This window comes from Tachypleus tridentatus, chromosome 7 (assembly GCF_004210375.1).
Source record: "Tachypleus tridentatus isolate NWPU-2018 chromosome 7, ASM421037v1, whole genome shotgun sequence".
In the NCBI taxonomy this organism is placed as follows: Eukaryota; Metazoa; Arthropoda; class Merostomata; order Xiphosura; family Limulidae; genus Tachypleus; species Tachypleus tridentatus.
The window spans coordinates 144,183,846-144,211,260 of record NC_134831.1 but is presented as its reverse complement, the minus strand read 5'-3'; the positions used below and the strand labels follow the sequence as shown (position 1 = coordinate 144,211,260).

The following is a 27,415-nucleotide window of genomic DNA, read 5'->3' as shown; positions in this document are numbered from 1 at the left end:
GAAAGCTTGACTCGCAGTCTGAGGGTCTTGGGTTCAAATCCTCGTCACACCAAACATGCTCACCCTTTCAGCCGTGGGGGCATTATAATGACACGGTCAATCCAACTATTCATGGGTAAAAGAATAGCCAAAGAGTTGGCGGTGGTTGGTGATGACTAGCTGCCTTCTCTTTAGTCTTACACTGCTGAATTAGGGACGACAAGCGCAGATAGCCCTTGTGTAGTTTTGCGGGAAATAAAGAAAACAAACGAACTCTCGCATCTCTCGGTCTTTCTTCTTTGACTTTTGTCTTTTATATTCCTTTCTGAAACCTACACACCAGTAAGTTCTATAAATCTGCTTTTAATGTTTCACTGCGCTTAAACTTTTGCTTAAACAAAAGTATGTTTTTGATATGAATTTTATTTTATAGTACAAAGCAAAATATTTAATTACCGAATAAAGTGTAAATTTTGAAATCACCAGCTGATTGGTTTTCATTAGTGTAATGAAATTGCTGTAAAAATGGCATTTATTTTAATTCGTACGTTTTTTACCTCTATTGCTTTAATGATTAAACTTTTCGAATTTTTACCAAAATATATCAAATTATTTTGGACAGAATCTCGAAGAAAAAAAACTGGACGAACTAGAAGTTTGAGAGAGAGAAAAACAGTCGCTGAGACAAGCCAAGTAAAATTCCTGCAGACCATTTGGTCATTTTTCACAGAAGGCTAGAGAAAAAAAGGTCAATCAAGCCTTGGATGGAGTTTCAACCAGTAATAAATCATGAGTTGACATTCTAATTAATCAACCGGATATAGTCCATAGATTACAAGTTAAAAAACAAGAATTCTGTACAATGTCCGATAATCTTCCTCGTGTGCTTGAAAACCAAGCAAGGGAACAGACCTTAACAATAATTATTAGAAAACAGGGATTATATAAAAAGCAAAAAAAAGACATTTATAAATGGCTAGAATATTTGTTGATACAGTAGTTTCACCTTACTTAGTTTGCGATGTCAATTACGACTGAACAGTTTAGTGGATTGTTCTTACAAACTAGGGAGAACATCAAAGTTGATTAATTTAAAGGTTTGTATTGAAATTATAGATCTAAATATTCTGATAGCACGAGGTGGCATTGTGTTTGTGTGTTGTTTTCTTATAGCAAAACCACATCGGACTATCTGCTATATCCACCGATTGGAATCGAACCCCTGATTTTGGCGCTCTAAATCTGAATACTTGTCTCAGCGAGGGACAGGTGACAATGTCCCTGCTCTCTTTCACGGACGAACTATTTACTCATGCTTTTATAATCCAACTGTACGTCTAGTAGGGTTTGAAAACACCACAAAAAATCCAAACACTTTGTGTTAGCTTACATTTTTACAACACTTGTTTAGGTATGATAGCTTAATCAACATTGTTAAATTTTAAAATAGAAACATATATATTACATACACTGTTTGAAGCCAGAAATATTAGAACGACTTCGTTGTATTTTGTTGGCATTAAAATTTAAATAGCACTATCACGAATTTCGTTTTGATTTCGAATTCCGTCAAAGTTAAATATCGTACATGCAAAACTAAATAAAACTAGCGCTTGAGCTTAACATACTTAATCGATATAAAACCTAATTTACTTTAATGACTTTTTACCGCTGTAAAAATACTTGCCTTTTACCCCTTCTGGTAGTGCTTTTAAAAGGGGGAGGCCCGGTATGGCCAAGTGGGTTAAGGCGTTCGACTCGTAATCTGAGGGTGGCGGGTTCGAATCCCTGTCGCATCAAACATGCTCGCCCTTTCAGCTGTGGGGGCATTATAATGTACAATCAATCCCACTATTCGTTGGTAAAAGAATAGCCTAAGAGTTGGCGGTGGGTGATGATTACTAGTCGCCTTCCCTCTAGTCTCACACTGCTAAATTAGGGACGACTAGCGCAGATAGCCCTCGTGTAGCTTTGTACAAAATTCTAAAACGAACAAACAAACAAAAAGGGTAAGAAATCCTTAATGTGCAGGCTATTTCGTGATCAATGCAATACGTGCTTTTTATATATTATTTTTAGTTGTGTACACACAGTTAGTGAATGTTCTAATCAATCAGCCTTAGTTCTAAACTAACTAAAGTCTAAAGGTGTACAGGGCGACTCCACAGCAGTTATTCTCAGAGTCCATATGTTGATGTGTGTCACATACATATGTACAAGTTTAACAAATGGCATGTACTTGTATAGACGCTTATATACCTAACACGCGAAACAATCATAGTGGAAGAGAATTTTATTCTGCTTGGTACAGAGTTTTTTGTGTTGGCCATGTATGTGTAAGTAAAGGGAGCTTAAGGTAGTGTACGAAAAACTCTTCACCTTTCGAGATTTTTTATTTTAAAAGTGAATAACGATAGTGCTGTAAGATACCAAAGGAAATCGACTTTGCATTGAGAGTGGGCTAAGTAGTGTAGGCGCTACCTGTTTGCATTTTTTATCGAGTACGTATAAAACTTGTCAGTTTCTATCACCCACAAGTTAGCCAAAACTTGGCAACCTGCCATTAAGAAGGGCGTTCCTTTTAACAAGTGCGCTTGAGAGTATGTTGCCTCTGTGTACGAGAGAAAAACAAGTATATATTAGCTGGTGTTAATACTAGAGAAGGAGTTGAAATATTAGTGCCCTTTTTACTTGCGGTTTGAGTAATCAAGAGTTCACTAGAATAGCATGATATTAAGTACGTTAGTTTTTACACCGGATATTTCCTTGTATTATTTATTCATATATTGAAAAAAATAATGTTAACTCATTACACAAATAGAATTATTAAATATTAATTTTTTTGGTTTAATATTAACGGTAAATTCACAGTACAGTTTACAGTCCAATACATACTTGTATGTCCTTATATTTCTTGTAATATCAATCATTAACTTATTGGTAGTCCCAGTGATAGCTAATTTGCTGATCTAGGCAAGTTTTCAATCAGCCTTTCCACCCTACCTTCCAGTTTTACTTTGGCTTGCGCAATATAAACGTATAACTGCTAATTACTCAAATGGCCAGGTGGATAAAACACTCGACTCGCAATCCGAAGGTCGCGAGTTCGAATCCCCGTCACACCAAACATGCTCGCCCTTTCAGCCGTGGATGCGTTATAAGTGATGGTCAATCCCACTATTCGTTGGTAAAAGAGAAGCCCAAGAATTGGCGGTGGATGGTGATGAGTTAGCTGCCTTCTCTCTAGTCTTGCACTACTAAGTTAGGGACGGATAGCGCAGATAGTCCTCGTGTAGCTTTGCGCGAAATTTAATAAACATACAAAAACTTCCGCTAAAGAACATTGGGATAATGATTGTTTTCTCTTCGGAACGCCACTTAGTTTCACTGGTTTTTGTTGTCTTCTGTAGTAGAGATCAGAATGTCCAAGATCTTTTCCAGCTGATACAGAGGGACATAAACAGGGTTGGTTTACTTTCCCATTGTATACATTCAGGAACTTTATTGTCAACTGGGAGACATGGTGGAACAATATCTCCCAACAATGAATTGTGACAGAAAGGAGACATGTACACATTATTTCGAATGAAGTCAAAGAATGTCACTACCTCGATGCAGCAGGTAGCTGTATGTTATGTGTAAGATTTCTTAGTTATCTTTTACTCACCACAGTAAAAGTAATTTATGCAGAATTCAACAATTGTGTTGGCATTGCTGCTAGTAACTTATTTATTTTTAATGTCACTTTCTCAGTGCCCTCTAGTGGCACAGCGGTATGTCTGCGAACTCGCATAGCTAAAACCGGGTTTCGATACGGTGGTGGGCAGAGCACAGATATCCCATTGTGTAGCTTTGCGCTTAATTCAAACAAAAACTTTCTCGAAGCAACAGCTGTATTGTATGTTATATGTATGGTTTCAAATTGCCATTTACTCACCACAATGAACCTTATTTATATAAGATTTAAATATTATGTATCACTAATGTTACTAATTTCTTATTTTTATTCTGGAACAACATTGTTATCATGCTCCTTGCCCTGTAATTTCCAAGATTGGTTAAAGTAACTGTGATCGTACTGGCAAAAATCCGACAAGATGTTGGTTGACACTGATTTCACCATCTTCATTTGCAACCATCTCATCAGGTGTTACAACCCAAGTGACTATTTTCACCTGTTCTGTATGGGTTGCGTCTGCTCTGAATCGCAACAGTTCAAATCAAATAACATCTGGCACTTCCAGCAGCTGTTAAACTACATTTCTGAGTAGCCCGGCATGGCCAGGTGGTTTAGATACTCGACTCGTAATCTGAGGGTCGCGGGTTCGAATTCTCGTTACACCAAACATGCTCGCCATTTCAGCCGTGGGGGCTTTACAATGTGATGGTCAATCCCACTATTCGTTGGCAAAAGAGCAGCCCAACAATTAGCAGTGGGTTGTAATGACTAACTGCCTTCCATCTAATCTTACACTGCAAAATCAGGTATGGCTAGCGCAGCGTAGTTTTGTGCGATATTGAAAAACAAAATAAATTTTTTGGGCCTTAATTATCTGAGATATTCTCTCATGACCAGAGTTTCTACTTGCAGGTATCACGAACTTTTCATAGCTTCTATGACGAGAAATATTTTGAATAGTTTAAAAAATATTTTAAGGACAGATTACCAATGCAATGTATCGTGTTTAATCCTTCAGTTTCTGTATAAATTGTTTAATTCATTTTCAGTCGAGATTTTGATTCTTTTCATCATTGAAAGACTTCCAAATGAACTACAGGGTGACGATCTTTTTCGATGTAAACTAATTTTTATGTGCATGTGTATTGCACTGATTCGACGATATTAGACGCAATATGTGACATAGAAACAACAGTAGCGTCATTTCACAAAAACTATAATCCTGACATCTTCAGACCAGTTAATTTGCTTAACTGGCTAAGTAAGCTACTAGAAAAACTGTAGCGAAAAATACTTTGTATTTTGTGAAAACAAACGTCTTTCAAATACGCAAGACCTTTCTCGTCAAAACGAAAGAACCATAGATCATTTAACATGACTCATAGAATGTTTTTTTAATCATCCAGTAAAAATCAAAACACTTAGTTTTCCTTGATGTCCAGAAAGCTTTTCAGTGTGTAGCGTAATGACGTTAGATATAGACTGCATTCAACGAACATCAACAATGTGATAATTAGATGGATATTAAACGTCTTGAAGTTGGCGGTGGGTGGTGATGACTAGCTGCCTTCCCTCTAGTCTTACACTGCTAAATTAGGGACAGATGGCGCAGATAGCTCTCCTTTAGCTTTGCGCGAAATTAAAAACAAACAAACGCATAGAATGGAATGAAGGTTAAGAATATCTTAGTGTTTGAAAGTTTCCTTAATGGTGTGAATTGTATGGAACATTTGTATGGTTTCCGTGAACCCTTTGGACCACTGATAAACCAGAAGCAGCAGCTTTTCGAGGCCTATTCTCGTACACTTGCTCTCTTGCTGACATTTTGTATGATATTGATTGGCATATGATTTTTAGATGCAGTTGGGTATTTTTTTAACGTTATTGTACAAATGTTTTGCCAGTATATCTTACTTTGGCCCGGCTTGGCCATGTGGGTTAAGGCGTTCGACTCACAATTTCAGAGTCGCGGGTTCGAATCCCCGTCGCACCAAACATGCTCGCCCTTTCAGCCGTGAGGGCGTTATAAGTGACGGTCAATCCCATTATTCATTGGTAAAAGAATAGCCAGCCCAAGAGCTGGCGGTGGGTGGTGATTACTTATCTGCCTTCTCTCTAGTCTTACACTGCTGAATTAGGAACGGCTAGCGCAGATGGCCCTCGTGTAGTTTTGCGCGAAATTCAATAACAAACAAACAATTTATGTTTGCCCCCCGCTAGTACAGCGGTAAGTCTCCGGATTTACAACGCTAAAATTAGGGGTTCGATTCCCCTCGGTGGGCTCAGCAGATAGCCCGATGTGGCTTTGCTATAAGAAAAACACACACACTTTGTTTTACTTAAAAGCAAATTTTAGGCTGCTCCATGATCTATCCAAAGTACCACCTTCCTCCAAACCAAACTGTATACATTTGAAATAGATAGGATATTATTGGTCAGTAATGTAGTCTGTATGAATATCACGAAGTTCCTTTAGAAGTAACTTGAATGATATATCTATTGCTAATGGGCACTCATATTCAGTAAGATGTCTCTCAGAGGTGCTCATAGTTTTTAACACTTTTGTTTAGTGGATTAGGGACATCAGTTAGTTATTCTTACATTTTTTATGTTTTTTGTGGGGTTTTTTTCCGATATTCAGTACTGGGAAAGCGTTGTTTTTGATCAGCAATAGAGTTAAAAGATGTGGGGTCTGAATTCAAGGATTCGTGGTTCTCGATTTGTTGCCCCAAAAGCACACTTCGCGCTTTGGGGCCGTAGCGCTGTACATGAGTGACGGTTAAATATCATTACTTGATCAGACAAAAATGTCTCAAAAGTAGGCAGTTAGTGCTGTTAACCATCTGACTTTTCTTTAATCAATTCAGAATTATAAATGGCTAAGTGTAGACAACCATTGTGTTGTTTTCTGTGAAATTCTGAAACAAAGTTAAGTAAAACTAACCATATTTCCTTAAATTCACTCTAACTACTTTTGTGTTATCAGTGTTTTAATTTTCACTTTTATTCTTCTGAAAATAGAGGTGCACTTAAGGATGAAAACTGAGTGTTTTGCCTCGCCGTTCCGTTGGACACACACAGCAGATGTGTTCAAGTAGAAGAAACATACAAGATATATGATATCAACACGCAGCAGCTTTGCCTATTGGACGACACCGTCCTTAATTTAGTACTAAACTTCTAATATCACCAAACTCTATTATTTCTAACAAAGTCCAGATCATTAACTTGCACTCATTGTCATAAGCACAGAGAATTATACCAAAAATCCATATGATACAGCTTTGAAGTATAGTAATTTTCCATTTATTTCGAAACTTGTGGAAATAAATTTGGATCCGGTTAACGAGAACTATCGATGAAATTGCTCATTATCTAACAAATGAAAACTAATAATAAATAGCTTTTCATGAGCCGTGTATACACACGACGACAGAGCCCTTATTGAGTTTTACGTGAATTTCACAAAATCTTAGGAATTGTGCGGGCAAGTTTTCATCCATGTGCAAGTTTTGTCGATGGTTGAAAAAACAACATAAAACTTTTTTTTTTCAAATAATGTCATTTCTTGCTTCTTCATGTTTTAGAGAATTGAAAGAATGATGGAACAAAAAGTTACCTCTTTTTCGCGACACGAAGGACAAGGTGTGGCTTTGCGGTTAGGATGGGGGATGATTGTAGATTCTAAAGTTTTAGTTCGGGTCACGTTTCAACAGAATCGCGCTATTTGATGAGGATATCTCAATAGTTCGCGATGGATATTGTTGATTAGCTGCATTACTTCTTGTATATCACTTCAAGTTACAGACTACTTGTGCATATACCCCTTGTCTAGCTTTGAGTGAATATCAAAAACATTAAAAAAGAGAGAGAGCAAAAAGAAAAGAATCTTACAAATTTCACACATCAGTGAACAATACGACCTTTCAGTAATAGAATTAAAAACAATGTATTATTCTGTCTATCTATAATGCATCCACATTTGCTGTACCAATGAATGAGGTTTAGTTTGAGAAACAAGTTTCTCTGTTTGCCACCATGAATCAAATTAATAAAAATTAGGCATATCGTGATAATTACAGCTCTATCTTTCATAGAATGCTCGTAGTTTATTGAGTACATCTAAACCACTTGCCAAACTGTAGTATGAAAAATACATTTATAATATTAAATGTCATCTGTTGGAGAAATGCGTTATACGTAAAGGCGTGATTGATACGATGTTTTTATTCTTATTGAAATTACCATTTTGAAGTAATAGTTATAACGTATATAGTTATGAATGACATGATATTTAAAATTGTATTTTTTTTTTTTTTTAATGATATGTGAAAAATAAAATGTTTCGATTATACGTACCACTTAACATGTCTTGTATATACATATCTGTGAGTTGTGTATCCAAACTACCTGGATGAAATTTGGTAATTTCTAAAGACCTTTGTGGTAACGATCCAAATACAGTTTTCACTGTAGTTGAAACGTAGGCTTCCTTGGAACATATGCAAAGTCAAATGCTGTTATGTCGTAATGGTTAGTTACGTTTTCAAGTTCGTGTGTACATAGTCAGAATGTTAAACATTTTGACCACTTAATAAAATCCTTAAAAAATCATTTTTCCTTAGAACTTTAACAGCTTCTTAAGGTTACTTCAAGGGTTTGTTAGCATAAAATAATAATAAAAAAAAAGACTTGTACTTTAGAAAGTTATTTTACGTATACTCAATTTAGAATATGAGATCAAACGTGCTGAGACGATCTGTTGCTCTACGATGACGGTGGCAAAATTATGAAATTTGTCATTATGGAAGTGCGTCATAAAATTGAAAATACACGCCCGTATTGAGTAGGTGGTAAATGAACAACCTTGCAATCTGAAGGTGCAAAGAATAAGACTTGCCCACGCAGTACATTTAGTCTTGAAAAGTATGCAGCACTGTCAGTGAAAGGAGAAAACGAAATAAAGTGCACTGTCTTGTACACCTTCCTACAGCGTCTTTTAAAATTATTTTTAAAAAATGTGAAAACCATTTTCTGAAACCTGTTGATTAAAACAAAAGTTTGACTTCGAATTATCATTAAACACATTGTGTACTCATTAATGTAAGAGTCCTGATATTACAATTTACAAGGTAAACAATTAAACAATGCATGTAATAATACAATAAAGTGTTGCATGAATACAATGGTTATTGATGTGTAATTAACAGCATGGGTATATTGTAAATAAATGGTACCAACTTTTTAAGTTGCGTGTCCAGCAGTCAGACCTTTGAGACAGCGGCGCAGTGTTCTTATTTATGTTCTTTTTTCTCTAATAGTTCTGAATTTTCCATTTTTATTACAGTTAATCATAGTTATAAGTTTTACTTTAGTTATTATTACACATTTAACTGAGTGTAATTTCAGTTATCGATACAATTAATTTAATAGTGATGACCTTGATGTCTGTCCAGTTAAAAATAGCCGGGGTAATGTAAAGTTTACATTAACTCTTTCAGTGCTTTCATTAGTCTAGTAAACCACAAAATGTTTACTCATCAGGCTACCATGTGCTACATTGTTTTGCTGTATGTTTTACATACTTTTATACTAACTAAATAAATTCTGTATGCTGGAAACAAGTAGGACCTTTATTTCTGCTTGGTGTTTCCTTAAAACAAGAGGGAATCTTCAATATCCGCGGCATTTAAAGTTCTCTTAGACAGAATTTGAGTAAATTAAATCTGTGAATTCCCCTTTTTTAAATTATTAGCTATATTTTTGTGCTCCAGTAATACTAAACGCGGTCTCGAATATTCCCGATTCGATTTTATTACTCATCAGAAACTCCACCAGCCTTCCCTCAAGTCGGACTTCTTTTAGGTAGGCTGAGCTTAACTTAATCTATGAGACCTTGGGCATAGTTAAATACATCAATAGAAAGGGTTTGGCCTCTTGAGCCCAAAATTATAATTAGATCTCAAAAACAAACAAAAAAAAAACTCTCAGTGCCGTTTTATGAGCCGATATGTCTTGACTAATAATTAAAGAGTGAGTCAACGGTACTGGAACACGAGTTGTTTAGTGACTCACTGAGATTGACCTCCACTTTTAAGGCGTGGAGCGTATATCTTTTTAATATATTTGACAGGTTGCAGCGTACTATAAGGAGCACTTGTAACGCAGATTGAGAACCATTACTTTGCCTCATATTTGTAAAATCAACCAATATTGTATATGTGATACTACTGACATAACATATACTTCACATTGTGTATATAAATACACCTATACAATATATGTGAAACATAAACTTCACTTTTTTTTTTCTGTGGGATATAAGCCCTCCCACAGACAAGAACTAGTTATTTGCAGATTCGAATAAGCTCAATTACAAAGCAACTTGGTTATTGTTTGTCTCAATTAAATAACCTTCGTTGGGACTAAATATGATTATTTCGATGTTTATGATAAAAACTTGCCCGGCATGGTCAGGTGGTTAAGGCGCTCGACTTATAATCTGAGGGTCGTGGGTTTGAATCCACGTCACACCAAACGTGCTCGCCCTTTCAGCCGTGGGGGCGTTATAATATGACGATCAATCCCACTATTCGTTGGTAAAAGAGTAGCCCAAGAGTTGGCGGTGGGTGGTGATGACTAGCTGCCTTCCCTTTATTCTTACATTGCGCGAAATTCAAAAACCAACCAACAAACAAACAAGCAATTAATTTATAACATTACGTAGGGCTTACCAAGTTACCACGCACAAACAAGCGTTATGGAAATTTATATTCCTTGTAGCTGGTTTTACTTTAGTTTGGCATTTAACTTTTGTGATTCATAGTTAGAGCCAACTTTGTATTTTGATGACTATCAGTTTTCAGCGTTGTTTATGTCGTACACAGTGACAGTTCTGTTATATTGTGTTGGACTATTCACAGAAAGACAAATATTGGATGATAAGAAAAACAAAGGAACAAGTCTAAACTATGTTTTGCAAAACACATATATATATATGTGTATCTGTAGGTGAGAAAGTTGAGAAAAGTTAAATTATTCATTTCTCTCTCATAACATATTACTTTAAGACAGTAAGGTTCAGCAGGCCGAAGTCATTGAAGTTATTAGGTAAAAGTGACGTCATAACTGTAGTTTTATTTTCATGGACGTGATTTGTGTGGAAAGCGGAGGTGTTACATCTTCGAGAAATTAAGTTTTTCATTTGTAGTTGTAGCTTCAAACAGCTGGAACACCTGATAAAATTTTACGCCTTTGGTGGTTTTTCTCCCAGATGTTTGAAGGTCTAAAACAGGCCCACTTCTTGGCAGACGATTTCATTTGAATTTAAAGAGAAAATTGACTGCAGATGATAGCACCCAGCATGTTTGGTTTCAGAGAACGAAGATTAATTACTTATAAGTTGAATTGATCTTATAGTCAGCAGGATTTAATCGTTGAAAAGTTAACACATATTTAGCCGTGTTCTGGTGTTATAAGCTGCAAGTCTTGGTTCGAAATAAGTCTGCGTTTATGTTATGTTTTTCACCACTTTCACAAACTTAGTAATCCTTACTTGCTGTAATCTGAATCAAATTCTTAATATAATTTTTTTGTTATTTGTATGTGTGTATGACGTGAAATATCAAAAGCACCGAGCTGCGCTACAGATATGTTATACATGAACTGTATTTTAACGTTGAAGTAGATCGTGGTAGGCCTTATGGGGTGTGTGTATATATATTACCTTAGTGTTTTCTTAAAAGTGTTTAAACTTAATCGTTAAAGCGTCTTGGTTTATTGCAAGATCCAAAGGCATAATACAGTGGAGCGCCATTAAGCCGTGGACCAGTAAACCTCGAAATCGCTTAAGCCGCTGTAGCAAGTCTTGTGAGCGAGGATTATCGAGGCTGACTGCTAATTTAAGAACGTGTAAAAACGCGGTTTACGAATTTAATCCTGGCTTTATAACTTTAAGGGGATATTCTAAAAGGATTTGCTTTAATTTGGGAAATAAATAAAATATATTACAATAGAAATCGACCGTTAATCTACCTTATCTGCTCTCTATGTCAGCTTTATGGAGGCCGCCATTGTTACCGAATCACATCTCTCCATACATTAGTTATTCCGCGGTAAATCCGTGAAAAAAGTGATCAATAATTAAAGTATTATTTTTAATTCGATAATCCGATATTTTTATGGAATTGTATAAATATTGCCCACAAACCCAATAGAAATCACTTCAGTTTCTGAATTAATAGTGAGCATATCATATTGACAAATTCCTACCCCATGAGTACCAAACGTAAACATGCATCGTATGACGTTCAGCAAAAGCTGAATGTCATAGAAAGAATACGAAACGGCGAAACTCGCGCTAAAGTTAGTAGAGAGTTAAGCATACCTGAGTCTACATTGCGTGGGTGGATTAAAGATGAGAATAAATTAAGAGCTTTTCTTAATGAACTTGATGAGGCTCCTCGGCGGAGCTGTTGGCGACTTCGGCTTTTCAGTCACAAAGGTTTAAGCCGCGGTTGAGCAGGTTGACCCCCCAAATACTGCAGCTTAACGGCGCTCCACTGTATATGTTCTCACTGAAGTGATGCTACCCGAAAGCTCGTATTGTTTAATATAGGGATCCAGCATGGCCTGATGGTTAGAGCAATCGACTCGTAGTATGCTAGTCGCGGGATAGCAACCCATCGCTGAACCTTCTAACTTTTTCAACCATGTGGACTTATCACACTATTCATTGGTAAAGAATAACCCAAAAGCTGGCGGTGGATCGTGATAACAAGTTGTCTTTTCTCTTTAAAAGTTGGGATGGCTATCTTCATCATCACTTTTCCATAAGCTTAAACTAAATTTAGTAAATAAAAAATATAGCATATTCAATGGAAACTTCTTGGTGTGTCTTCTTTTTTTTTTTTCTCGTTTTTATATCTTGTTTTTTCTTATTTACAAAAATTATATCTTCAGGTCATTTTTAACCATGACCTATTATATAGCGTATGGGTTTGAGGATCCACTATACTTTGGTTTGAGTCATAATGCTACGAAACATATTTGCACTTTCAACTGTAGATACGTCATAAGAGTGACAGTCAAGCTCCTCGTCCCATTCATTTAAGAGTAGCCAGTTTAGCTACTGCAGCTGGATTGTTTCCTTTATGATCCACAAATCAATTAGAGACGGCTGTGTCTGAAACTTAGGGAGTTGTTGATATAGCCTTTTGACATTGGTACGCAAGTCGTTCAGGTGCTCATACAGTCTGTCTTAACATGATATTTTACAAATTATAACAATTTCGTTTATGTTTGATCATATAGTGTTATAAAAATGGTTTTCTCATAAGATTGAGACAAAACATTTGTACGCCATGGATACCGTATAACCTCCGTACTGTAAGATTTCTTTTTATTATTAGTCACCGTTATATAAATAAAACAATCTACATCAAACTCTTCTTGAGAACGTTTCTCCTTCTACAACTCTGCTTATATGGTCTTACAACACTGAAAATTAGGATTTCATCACCAAGGTGAATATAGTGCAGCAACCAACTGTATTATATCAGGCTTTGCAACGAAACACAAAATTCTTAATATTTATTTATGCAGTGCAGAACATTGTTTTAAACATGCTATATTGGGTGTTAAGCTTCCTGTCTCAAGCTTGTCCCCTTTCCTTTATTCAAAAATTATTTAAACATGTCATTTTTTTGTAACCTTGAAATAATAAATTTAGCAACCATGGTTTACCAAACAGAAGGTAACAAGTGTTACTTATGATGTGTGAAGGGCATTATATCAACATTTATAATAGTTATTTTTAGGATGATATTGCTTCAATTCATATCCGCTTCCCATTGGCACAGTGGCATGTTTACCAGTTTACAGTAGTAAGAAGAGAATCTCGATGTTCTTGGAGGGCAGAGCACATGTAGCCTGTGGTGTGTAGCAACATGCCTAACTATAAACAAACGAACAGTTTGTCCTTGTTTTCATTTAGCCCATCCACTAATCTGTTAAAAGAAAAAAAAGGCCCTGAACTGCCCTTGATTTAAATTTAAAATTGTAATTTCTGCAGTATGTTACCTTATAACAGCAACAAGTTGTATTTTATTTAACTTTTATATTTATACTTGTATACTAGTTTTCTTTACCTTTTTTATTGATGGACACAGCACAAACTTCTGAATTATTTTAAAGAAATTCTGACCTATGATCATCACAAGAATGAAGTTTGAAACATTACAAAATAATTGCCAAAATAAAATTTAACAGTACGTTAATGAAACAAACCTGAAGCTATACAGAAGACTTCAAGTAAGACTTTTAGCGTGATGCTCTCTTCTTAATGGCTCAGAAGTAGGTCTGAGTATTATAAATTACAATACTAAATATTCGAGTTACGATACCTGTAATGGACACAGCACAAACAGCCCATTGCATAGTTTTGTGATTCACAATAAATTGAGCATATAAACATAAAAATGTAACTCCGAGAGGATAGAAACGTACCTTGAAAGAACACTAATACAACAGTCACATTCATGTGACTTTGAAAGTATGTACACACAGGAAACCACTATTTTCTTCCTGAAAAACTAATATTGATGTTTAAGTCAGCGTTCTTTTTCTGTGATTTATTACCAGGAAGGTCCCTCGTGGCTTGGTGCTAAGTCTGGAGGTTTACAGCGTTAAAAACCAAACCACGTTTCAGTACCTGTAGTGGGCACAACATAGACTGCTCAGTGTGTAGATTTGCGCCTAACAACAAACACTACCAAGAAGAAAAGTGTGGGGGCACATATTCTTCACTGATAGGGAATGTTATAAAACATAACGAAGAGTAATAGAACATATAGCACTGTATATGTTAATACATATATCTCGAGATGTTTATGCCAGAGGAAATGTACCGAAAAACACTCACTTATATTGGACTTTCACTACGTGCTCGTTTGTATGGAAAGGTATAGTGCTAATTGTCAGTTAGCCTACTTTTTGTTAGGTCGCTTTAATAAAAAGGAAAAATAAAACCACAAAGAAACAACTCAACTCTTTCATACTCAACTCTTCGTGTAGTTGTTTTAATTTTTTTGTATTTTTTACTGTTGTAGGCCTAATGATCCACGCACGTATATGAAAATAGTTTATTTAAACTCTAACAGAATGAAAGATACTAAGATACTGTACAGACGTTACAGTATTTTTTTTTCTCTTGAAAACAATTTTGATACGGTGCAAAATATTCGAATATAGTGTATTAGCAATTATCAGGTAAAAGTGCTTTTTATGCGTATTGAGTATTTAAATTAGCCTGGTATGTGTGTCTTGTTTGGTCAGATGAATATTTTTATAATGTACTTTAGTGACTATGGGTCTGTAGTACTATCGTGAAATGTCAGTTATTCCAAAGGTTAGGATTATAATCAAATTATAATTTAAATTACTTATTTTCGTCTGCACATGAACTCTTAATACATAACTGTCGATAGCCCACATTCTAAAACGTATTTGAACATTTAAGTTAGCTGTACGTTGTTCGTCGGCGTGGTTGAATAATTTCTCGCCCACCGACCTTGTAGTTACTGTACGTGGGATTAATGTAATCAACTTGTAAATACATGTTTGCCTTGTCACATTCATGAAGTGTCTTATTTACTTCTGTGGATTATAAGCATATTTTATGTATCAAAACTATATTCAAATGTGGAGAATGTTTCAAACTTTTTTACATTCAGTAAACTTACATGAGAACAGCTAATTTTTAATACTTAACCAGGTGAAGAGCAAACGACTTCCTGATTATCAAACAGTGTAGGTAGTTAAGATAAACATTTGAGTCAGATTGGGATGCTTTTGCTAGTATAGAAAAATTTCTGGTTTAGTTGTGTTACAAGTGATTTTATATATATATAAAGTATATTTATGTGACAGAACTGTGATCATATTTTCTGAATAAAATCAAATGTAAAAGTTTATAAACTTGTTTTACCCAGTTTTATGTAGTTCTGTGTTAGGTTCAATTAATAAAGACTTTTCCCTTTTACCTATTTATATTTTGTCAAAACTTGTGTAGCATCTTAATTTATCTTTGTGATGTTTTAAAACAAGAAATAAACCCTAATATGTGATTGTGCAAAAGGATAAAATTTTGTAATGTATATGAACAAATAGTATATTTCTATAACTAACATGTGGACATAAAGAATTGTGAAATCATATGTATCCTGTAGAACTTAAAACAGTTATGTTTCTTGAATGAAATATATTATTGTATGTTTGAAAACAATTTCAAACTATTAATGATTTTTCTTTGCCATATTTTGTTTACATTTAATGTAATATAGGGTGGTCTATATATAGCAAGTACAGTTTTACAAATATAGTGAATACTTCACTGGGTGTATATTTAAGGTAGAACATGTATTCAGTCTGATAGTTTGTAGTTTATGAATATAATACTTATCTGTAGATATCTATCTACCTTCAGAATAATGTTTCATTTGATATTTTTCCTGCACCAAACCACCATAAATCCACAACAGAGAAAAACTTTGTTTCATTGTGCATTCTGATTTTTTAATAATTTAAATACTTTTAATCTGTTTTGTCTATTTCATTAAATTGGTCAAGTATAACCCAGTGGTTATTGTGCCAGATTGTTGACCTGCAGATCTGTTATTTGTATCTGTAACTGAATATAAATAGAAACAAAGATTTCCCTTAAGAGTTATTTTTGCTTTATAAGAGCATAACTCAAATTACTGTCATTCAGCCAGATGAGAGTAGCCCAAGATTTGGTGATGGGTAATGTTGGCTAATTGCTTTCCTTTTAGGTTATCAGTAGAAAATTAGGGAATGCTAGAACAGGTGACTCTTGCAATGTTTAAGACAAATATATGTTGACAAAAATTATTTTCATCTGATATTTTTATATCTAAATACATTATGGTTTAAAATACCAGTCATTTCCTAATTTTTAGGAAATTGTTAACCATCATTTACAGGCTTTGCAATGCCATCTTCATACCCACCTATAACTTATTATTTAATAGTAGTATTAAAATGTCTTACAAGGACAAGTCATTTGTCAGGAGGAAAAAATAAAAGCTCTTAACAAATTTAAGTCAATAAACCTTTCAGTGCTCTTATGTGAAATATATTTAGCCCTTGTCAAAAAAAACAACAGAAAATTATAAGTAAATGTACTTTAAGAATAAAAGTTAAATGAAAAAATCATAACCACTGGACTTTGAAATATCTTGTGTTCAGAGCTTTTTCATTGCAAACTACATTATCACCACCCAAGTAATGCCATTAGCAAGTTCATTGTAAAGGTTGTAACTCCAGGTGTGTCCAATCCTGATTCCATTTCTGTTTTGTCTCTGAATTTACCAGAGCCCACTTTAAATGATTAAAAGTAAAATATATTTTTGTTGGTGTTTGGTGCCTGCACCATAATTGGGATTAAAGAAATAAACCATAACAAAGTAATAATAGTCAGCCTATCATTCAAAAGCTCAAAGTTATCAATTAGAGTTAACAACTTGTCTGTGTGCATAAGCAAAATGTAAAGTAAGACCTTTTTACAGGATGTCAGTTTTAAAGGTCATGTGATTGTTCTTCTGCTTCATGTAATTCAAGTAGGTATTAAACAATGTGTTCAGCAAAAAGCCAAAAGTGATGTTGGCAGCAACTGTACCGGACTGTTGAAACAATGCATTCTGATCTTTATAAGTAAAACATAAGGAAGATATGTGTAATTCACTATACTCATCAGCAACTTGATTTTTAGTTCTTCTGTTAAGTAGATAGTTTGCACTGATGGTAAAGTCATCAAAAATATCTCTAAAATACAAGTGAATTAGTTTGTGCAAAATAATAAGGATAAAAAAAAGACAGTCACAACTTCATGATATTTGATTGGATATTTTGTTTTGTTTGCTATCATCATAAAATAATGTATTTAATAAATACATTTTGTTAGCAGATTCATATGTTCCTGTTGATGTATTTATTTTCTTAAGATACTCTTGAAGTTAGGTATGCAGAGGCATTCTGCAGTTTTTTTTTAAGGATGGGTTATACTACATAGTCTTGCACTAGGGCCCAAGAAATTGTAGTACAGGTACTCTATAAATTTTGTCACACCATTCTAGTTTATACACTTATGAAATCTCTTCTAATGGAAATTGTAGTCACCCAACCACATACAACACATTTAATAACAAATGATAGTAGTTTAGATCATGATAATTCATATTTACTTAAATATATTTGAATGCAAAACAAAAAGCTAGAAACACATTGCAGAATTATCACATTTAGTAAAATAAGTTAACAATCCCAACATTTTGAAAATACACAATAATTAATTGTATAATGTTAAAAGGGATAAAAGAGAAAGTTTTTCATCATGCTCTGCCATCTTCAGAAGACAAGAAAGGCTGGAAATTTCATTAATATACACATGTAAATGTACATGCATGTACTACTTTCACAGTTGTGTCACTTACAGAATGTTTTCAGAAATATTCTTCTGAAACATCAGAACCTAATTATTTATAATTATTTTGTTTTATAGCTTTTACTGATGATTCTCTTATATTTAATTCATTTCTTAACACTACTTCCATCTGTATTTCTACATTGCATAAGAACTGTCAATTGAACGTATTGAATTATGTTGATGACCCATAAAACTATGTAATGAGTCAAGGGACAGCTCTTGAAACCATTACTGTGACATGTAGTAAGATTTTACTGCAAATAAAGAAGCAGGAGTTCCATTAAGAAGTATTGTTTTGAGCTTATCAGTCTTTTTGAAAGTTAAACCTTATAAGAACACTATTGTAACATATATCAAGAATTTGCTACTAGTAAAAGAATGTCTTGTAAGACATTTCAAATATAATCAGTAAAGCTACACTGCAATTAAAGGGACACCTTCATGCCATGAGTACAAATGCTCCATCCAAAATATGTGTATGTAAAAGTCTTTGACTTCAAATTAACAATATTTTCTTTAACACTGTACATATCCATTTAAAGGGACATTACTGTTACAATTAACTCTGCATGAAAAATGTCAGGATGTCTTAAACTGCACAATGATGCTTAATAACATAGTCTCTAACAATGCTTTAAAGATATCATTGTAACAAACAACTACTTTATATTACAAGTAAAGAATACCTTATAAGAACATACCATTAAATTAAACTTCTCAGAAATGATAAGACTTGGGCCAACAAGAAATTTTTTACTATTATAATTTGTATATAAATAAACTTAAGCATGTTTTTCTGAGTATTTATTAACAAAGATGTAAATGACATTTTGTAAGTACTTTTTTTCCCATTTGTGCAGAGCCTTACTGGTCATATAACAGCAGTAGAATGTGTCAAGTTTAATCATTCAGAAGATATTGTTTGTGCTGGCTCTGTGTCTGGAGCACTGAAAGTTTGGGATTTGGAAGCAGCAAAAAGTAAATATGCTCTTCAACCTTTTAATTATATCTGAATTATATTTTCAATTTGCATGAGCCAAAAATATAATTTAAATTCATTTTAGTTGTATATCCATCACTATGAAAATCCTGTAATCCAAAATGAATTCAAAGATGAACCATGATTACAATTAAGTGCTAGAAAAAGGATACAGTAGTAAAGTAACTTTAAAAATGGAAATTTATCAGTAGTTATTGATTTATTAATATAATTTCTAATATAAAAGAAATACTAGCTAAAACAAAGCAGTAGTAACATATAGTATTATTAATGGGAATAACCATTCATCACTTTTAAATTTTGTGTATTATTTGGTTAACTTTTATCTCAAAATATGATTTATGAAACAAGACAGACAACATGGTGATAGAACATCCAGCTGAAACCATTGTTGAAGATGACAGCCTAATTAATTAATTAATCTAATGTCATGACAATTATTGATTATTAACTGTTTCCTCTATATTCATAATCAGTTCGACAAGTCAATTAAAATGTACCTCTTCAATGAGTGAGCATACATAAATAAGTAATATATAAAATGAAATTTAATTATTAGGTTAGTGTCTTTTTGACTCAAAAGAATTGTATGTTGTCAAAGTAATGCAAAATAGTAAATATGTTCCCTAAATATTTAAATAGATACAATGATTCAACATTGGATGTTAAAGACCCCCATTTCAGCACTGATAAAAAAAAAAAAAAAACATTAGTATTTAAAGGTTATTTGTTCTTATAGCATGTTGCAAAAATGAGTTTATTTGGCACAATACTAGGATAAGATATTTGTTTTAAAAGTTAACATTATGTAGACAAATAAAATACAATGTTAACACACAAAGTGCATTGATATGATCCATTAATTTTTCATAGATTAATTTTAACAAGTCTGGCTTGATAGGACTAGCCAAGAACAGTTGTATGACTTATTTTCATGTTCCTTTGGATATTATTGTAAGGCAGGTGTGAAGCAATTGTGCCTTATTACTATTCATGTGACTGTTCATTCAGATTTGATTAGTTTATCTCCCTTCATTTTTGGCACTTAAAATGTATTGTTTTTTTTTTTTTCAGTTATTAAGGTTAAATGGTGTGGATAAAATTGAGCTTCATCATGTCATGTCCATCTATTCCTACATGGTTTGTTACAATTACTGATAATAAATGGACTTGAGGAGATCTCACACTGAAATTAATCATCAGGAGTTATTAATATTTTGTGTTGCCCTACAATGATAATTAATAATATTGTTTTATATGGAAAGACATATAATATTATAATGTGAAAGTTTATATATACACATAAAGATAATGTGTGTTTGTTTGCACCCTAACTCCTTCAGTTTTGTTGGGCCAATCTCAATGAAAATTTGTAGGTAAACACTATGAACTATGGAGAATGTCCTAATGGAGTGAAAATTGACCTTAACCCTATTTCTATTTTGTAGAATCTCTTAGTTTATTACTACCACTCTGTTGAGTCAATATCAAACAATCCTGGCAGGTCAATGCTTTAGACAATAGAAGGTATTCAAGGTCAAAGTATGAAAGTCTGGATTGTTTCTCAAACAACCATGCTTTACTCATGCTTAGTGAGATGTTGGGTGTTCAAGGGTGGGATTACCTTAAAAGTTTTGTTTATTTGTAGACAGAAAGCAAACTACAAATGTTGTTTATGAAGAAACTTTGCTGTTATTTTAAAATTTTAAGATAAAGTTTATATTCAAGTTATTACTTTGAAATATATTTATTGCTGTTAAACTTACATTGTTTTAATTAGGTATAAATAATCCCCATCAGTTGTTGGGTATTTCAGCATGTTTTTAAATAAAGAAACACTAACACTATCATGGTATGGTACAACCCTATGATAGTAACCCACCATTATAAATAAGTGTTCTTGTTTCTTATACTTTTCTTTTATGAATAGTTTGATATTTTTTAACCCTATGTCTATGTTAATAGGTACTTATTTCTGTTGAATATTAACCCTACCAATTTGTTTTTTACTCTTATGTAACTGTTTTGTAACTCTTCAACCAGAAGAGGGTGCTGTTGATATTAAACCATAATTGTGTTATAATTTTCAGTAATGTGTAAGTTATGACATAAGTTTTGTTCAGGTGTTCAACTAATAAGTAAATTATATCAAGAAAAATGTGATGTTAAAAAGTAGTTTTCTAGAGTGTAATGTCAGTTAAAATATTTGGTTTTTATTTCTTTTAGTGTGATTTTTATTTATATTCATGTAAGTATCGAAAAGTTCAGTAAGCCAAAAGTGCTGCTATATGTGGTAGCACATTTGGTTTGATATTTGGAGATTCCCACATCTTATGTTTCCTACTAAGTTTTTATTTAGGGTTCTCTGACCATGTACAAATACCACCCAGTTATTTCAAGAACTGATTCATTCTGTTCTTTTGCTTCTCTCTCCTATTGACCTTTTTGTTTGTCAAGTTGTATCACTTTTGGAGTCATTAGCTTTTAATAATCCCTCTTTTTCTCACTGGTCTCACACATTTCAGGGGTCTTCAGTAGACAGTGAAAGTTCAGTAGAATACACCTAAACACAGCTTGACCTTTACTCTTTCTCCTTCCTTTATTGTTCAGAAATTCTCTTCAGAAGTGGCTTATCAGAGGCAACATTACTGATGGAACTCCATGTTGTTTATCCATATGTCTTTCTTTATCAATGCCTGCTGGTCTGCATTGGTGGATTGTCAATGATATTTAGGATGTTTCTGGAGTTGCATGCTGTAGTAAAAACTTGCAAATGCCTTTGCTTTCTTTACAATTAAGTGGCTCTGATTCATTGCTCTAATTTCACCATTGTTTTTTTATTCCAGCTAACAGAAAATTACTTTTCTCATGTTTTGGATTTTCATATGGTTATTTTTGTGATAATGACCATTCAACACTTGTTTTCCCTCAGGCTCTTCTCTGGTGTGTTTCACTATTATAATGTTTCTTTGTTTTTCAACTCATTTTGTTGCAGATTCCATAAGAATGCAAATATCTAAGTATTTCTGTCTCTTGAAATTTTTACATTTTCAAACATTAGGATAAGAAATCATAACACGTGTGTGTGTGTGTGATAATTACATTTTGTACATTATCATAGTTGTAGAAATAAAGTTTTAAGACTACCTACTAGATAAAGAATGAAACTTTTGAACATTCTGTATTTAGTTCTTAGAACATTAACTGGACACAAATCAAGTGTAAAATGTTTGGACTTCCATCCATATGGTGACTTTATTGCATTTGGCACTTTAGACACCAACATAAAGGTAAATATTAAAGTCTTTCATATGACCTATTTTGTTTTAATGTTTAATTGATGATTTAAAGTTAAAATTAACCATGAATGCAGATGAGACTATGTGTGGTTTGACTTATAATTTTCTTTTGTAATATTATAAGAATTCTGTTGTATCACTTCTTGGATTTATTGTCATGATATAAATGACACAGGAAAGTGTAGGTTAGACTTACTTTTCTAACAGAAAAGTTTTTGTATTTTACTTTTTTTACTATTGAATATTTCTGTATTTGTTTCTTAATGCAAGTGTATCTTGAATCAATGACCTGAAACCAAATACATTCCTGTACACCTTTTTCTCTTTTTTAGCTATGGGACATAAGGAGAAAAGGTTGTATTTACACATATAAGGTAAGTTCAAATATTTGTTAGAATGACGTGTAATATACATTTTGTTGAATACTTGACTCATTAACTTCTTGGCTATAAAAGTTCTTTTGTTATTGTTTATATTGCATCTGCTTCTCTTACCCACTCTCTCCTTTCCTCCATCTCTTTAGGGTATTCTCAAGAAATGTATTTTAATCTTGTTTAATTCTTAAAACAGTTCCTGTTTATTTCTTAGCGGGTGATTTGTAATTCATAACAGTTACCATTGTGGTGCTTTGAAACTTATAATTGTTGATTTTATGTTGTTGGATTAGAACTCTGACCTCATTTTGTGGAATTTATTTAATTTGAAAGATTTTAGTATTCAAAGTTTTACAAAGTAATAGATAATGAAAACATTAAAATGGTATGTGTGTAACTATAGAACAAGGTATATTAATATCATGTTGTGTTGCATTAGGGCAGAAGTATAATGTTTTACACTCAGAAGAACTTTAATTTTTTTGTAGTGTAAATGGGTACTTTGATAATGTCAGCTAGTTCTGCTTGCAATGGCAGTGTTAAAACACACACACACACACGTATGTATGTTTGTACTGCAAGTTATATTTTTATTTGTGTAAAGAAATATATTTCTTATATATCTATATTTTTAACTTTTTCAATATCTGTCTCAATACTTTTATATCTGTTATGTAACTTATAAAAAAAAAAACACTAATTACTATTCCTTTTGATAGAATATTTTTAGATAGAAAGTACAATGTACAATAGAGATCAGGTGAGGTTAGCACTGTCACATTCAATTGTATATGAAAACACTGAAAGGGTAGTATCTTATATCCTTGTTCTTAGTTCTCTTATTAACTCCCACAATAATGATTTTCAGCAATCCTTATTTTTCTTTTTTCACTTTATCTTCTGATCTTTGAACATCTGGTATTGATACCTGTATATTTTCAGATTTATAACAATCTGATCTAATCTAAAAAAAATAGGGATTTTTATTAAATAATAAATACACTAAGTTATTTGAATTATTTTCTGCTAGGGACACAGTAAGCCAGTTAATAACTTAAAGTTTAGTCCTGATGGAAGATGGATTGCATCTGCTGGAGATGATGGAACAGTTAAGGTAAGCAGTCTGTGTGTTATACTTAAGACTTTAAATTAGTAATAAAAAATATCAATTTTTGTATAAAGCAGTCATTCAATGAAATTATTAAGATTGGCAGATTATATTTCTGTTATTATATTTAAGGTGAGTTTGAAATTTGATATAAACTGAAACAAATAAATAAATAAATGTAGAAACTGTTGTGTTGAATGAAATAAAATTATTTTCCTTAAATTTGTTATAAAGAATTAGAAATACATTATCATTAAACAAAGAAAGTTTTTTATCACATAATTTAAAGGTAACAACAGAATTGTTAATAGTGGTGGTGTTTTCAGTTGTGGGCAATCTGTATGTATGATGTTTACTTACAATCTAAGAAGAATTATAAAATAAAACATTGATATTTCTATACTGTTGTTCTTACTGAGGATGTACTAGTTTTTAAGCTTTTATGTGGCTAGCAGATTGTATTTGTAAAAATGCTAATGGTTGTGACTAATCTGTTTTAGTTGTGGGACCTACCTACTGGTAAAATGTTAACAGAATTCAGGGGCCACACAGGACCTGTCACTGATGTTGAGTTCCATCCCAATGAGTTCCTTTTAGCTAGTGGAAGCACAGATAGGTGAGTAACATTTTAAAAACTTCCTTGTGAGTTAATTCATTACTATAGTGTAGTTTTGATGCTAAGTTAAAGTTGCTTACTAATAAATAAATATAGTTGTAAAGGTTGAAATTGCAATTGTTTGTTAATCTAAACAACAAGGAATATCTCTCTTAATTACACATTTCTTTCAAACTAAGTTCTCATGTATACCAAGTTTCAAAGAAATGTTTTTGTTATTAATAAACTAATTTTTTTTTTTTTTCATGTATAGTAGTGTTAGTCAACATTTCTATTATCATCATTATTTGTAACTTGTTTTTAACTGTATGACTTTAGTAAGTGACATATTTCTCTAGGGTAAAACTGAAAATCACAGATAAATGTTAGGTCTGCAATACAGGAAATTCTGAGAACTTGTTTGCAGAGCATCAACAAGTTAAACTTGACCAGAAGGTTAAAGATTATAACAGCAGCACTGATGGTAAATGGAAAAGAGGGCATATGAAAGCAATGTTAGAATTCTTGATAAATCTAGTTACAAACTCTAGCCATCTTCTCTAGTTACTAATAAAAAACAGAATAAATCTGACTACATTGAAGATGAAGGTGATTCCAAGAAAAATTATTTCTGACCGAGAACTAGGTTGGAACTGTGTTCATATTCAAGTACATCACCTCTACCTAATCCAGCACAACGAATGTTGGCCTGACATGGTCTGGTGGTTAAGGCGTTCAACTCGTAATCTGAGAGTCTCATGTTCGACTTCCTGTCACACCAAATGTGTTTGCCCTTTCAGCCATGGGGGTGTTATAATGTGACGGTCAATCCCACTATTCACTGGTAGAAGAGTAGCTCAAGAGTTGGCAATGAGTGGGGATGACTAGTTGCCTTTCCTCTAGTCTTACACTGCTAAATTAGGGACGGCTAGTGCAGATAGCGCTTGTGTAGCTGTGCGCAAAAGTGAAAAACAAACAACAAATGTTCTGAAAAAGTATTCAAGAATTGTTCTTTGCACCAAAAACATACAGACAGAACTAACATATGCACTATGAGTTACTATCAAAAGACAGATTTGAGTGTTATCCACAGCAGTGTTAATAGATCCTATTCTCATAGAATGTATTCATTTTATAAGTTTTGAAAGGATTAAGCCACAATATTTGCATATTACATTACATGTAATTGTGGTTGACTATTATTGTGTGATCTTATAAATTTAAGATGCAGTGCAAAAGTTAATATGTCACTGTTTTGAATACTAATTTGTTGAATTAAAATATTATCTCACTTTGATAATGCCTTATTTTTTTAAGACACTATGAAAACCAAGTAACAGTTTCTAGAGAGGTAGCACTAACTAGAAATTTTATTAATAAACCCCTTTTAAGATTTAGAAGCTAAGAATACAACTTTTTCATAAATTGTGACTAAGCTTGCTTACAGGCTACTCATGTGTAAATGACAGCTATATGTAATAAATTTGTTTTTATTTATAGATCAATTAGGTTTTGGGATTTGGAGAATTTCCAACAAGTTTCACTAAGTGATGGAGACTGTGGTCCTATAAGGCAAGTATTGAATCATTTGGTAAGAGTGAGTATTTTATTATCCAAAAGTGCTGTTTACTGTATGTGGGCATTAGAGGTTGACTTAAGGGTTACTTGCTCTTTGACCATTGCTCATCTATCTTTTCTTTTCTTTAGAAATATATAGAAACTTTTTCCAAAATGTAACTAATGTGTATATAATTCAAATATATTTAACTTGGTTATCTGAAATTTTCTTGGGAAATAGTGTTAGGATTAACAATTCATTTTTAACTGTAGTAGCATTTTATATTATAAATCAGTTTCAACATTTGGTTATTTATACTTTCTTTTATTTTTAATAGTAAAATATTATTTTAATGAACTGTTTTAAAGTTGAACATCCTGATTTGCATTTATTTCCATAATTTTAGTTTATTTGCATTTTTGCCAGTTGCAAGATATTAAAAACATTTATTCTCTTTTATCAGAAATGATAAACAAATACCTGGATGAAAAATTCTGTTATTTTTCCAATTAACTAGTTGTATATACTTCAATCCTGATGGGGAATGTGTTTTTGGTGGAGCTCAAGACATGTTAAAAGTGTATGGCTGGGAACCATTCCGTACTTTTGACACCCTGGTGATGGGATGGGGAAAAGTTGCAGATATTTCAATATCTCAGAATCAGCTGGTGAGGATATATGTAGAAAACATCTCTCTCTCTCTCTCTCACACACACACACACACACACACACACACACACACACACACACACACACAAAAGTTTAGCTTTCAGAATTTTAGTTTTTATTCAACATCTTAATAAAGAAAATGATTTTGATTTTGTGATTGAAACAAGAGGTTTTTAATTCTGGTTGTTGTTTTTAGATTGCAGGAGCATTTTCCTTTACAAATGTGAGTGTCTATGTAGTAGACTTGAAAAGGGTACAACCATTTGGAACTGCTCCAGTTAGTCCAACTAAATCTTGTACACCACACAATACTTCACCTGGGTAAGATTTTAATGGCTTTGTGAATTATAGATTTATTTGCACCTTCATTTCTATCAGAGTTATAAAACTTTACTGATAATTAGATATGGAAATACTTTCATAGCTCTCTATTAGTGTACACTAATTTCAGATAAGTACAGTAATTTTAAATATTTCTTTTGGATTTTGGATAACATTTTCATTTCAAATGCATTGGAAATACTTTGCTAAAGGTTTGTACATGAGCAATTCCTAAAACAATTGCACTCTAAGTATCTCATAGTAATTGAAGAAGGTTTAAGTGTTTTTATTGATCTTCTATAATAACTATAACCAAATTATATGTTTGAA

The 27,415-nt window shown here is 33.0% G+C and overlaps 1 protein-coding gene across 6 annotated transcripts in view; it reads left to right on the top strand.

The window, feature by feature from the left end:
• The window catches only part of LOC143256806 (katanin p80 WD40 repeat-containing subunit B1-like), a 75,510-nt gene that overhangs the window by 29,403 nt on the left and 18,692 nt on the right, over positions 1-27,415 (top strand). For all 6 annotated transcript variants that reach the window (XM_076514504.1, XM_076514499.1, XM_076514500.1 and 3 more), the window contains 8 exons: positions 19,022-19,139; positions 22,351-22,451; positions 22,793-22,834; positions 23,865-23,948; positions 24,443-24,558; positions 26,038-26,109; positions 26,613-26,763; positions 26,961-27,085. In XM_076514504.1, the coding sequence (XP_076370619.1) occupies positions 19,022-19,139; positions 22,351-22,451; positions 22,793-22,834; positions 23,865-23,948; positions 24,443-24,558; positions 26,038-26,109; positions 26,613-26,763; positions 26,961-27,085 (809 nt within the window). The remainder of the gene's footprint in view (positions 1-19,021; positions 19,140-22,350; positions 22,452-22,792; positions 22,835-23,864; positions 23,949-24,442; positions 24,559-26,037; positions 26,110-26,612; positions 26,764-26,960; positions 27,086-27,415) is intronic.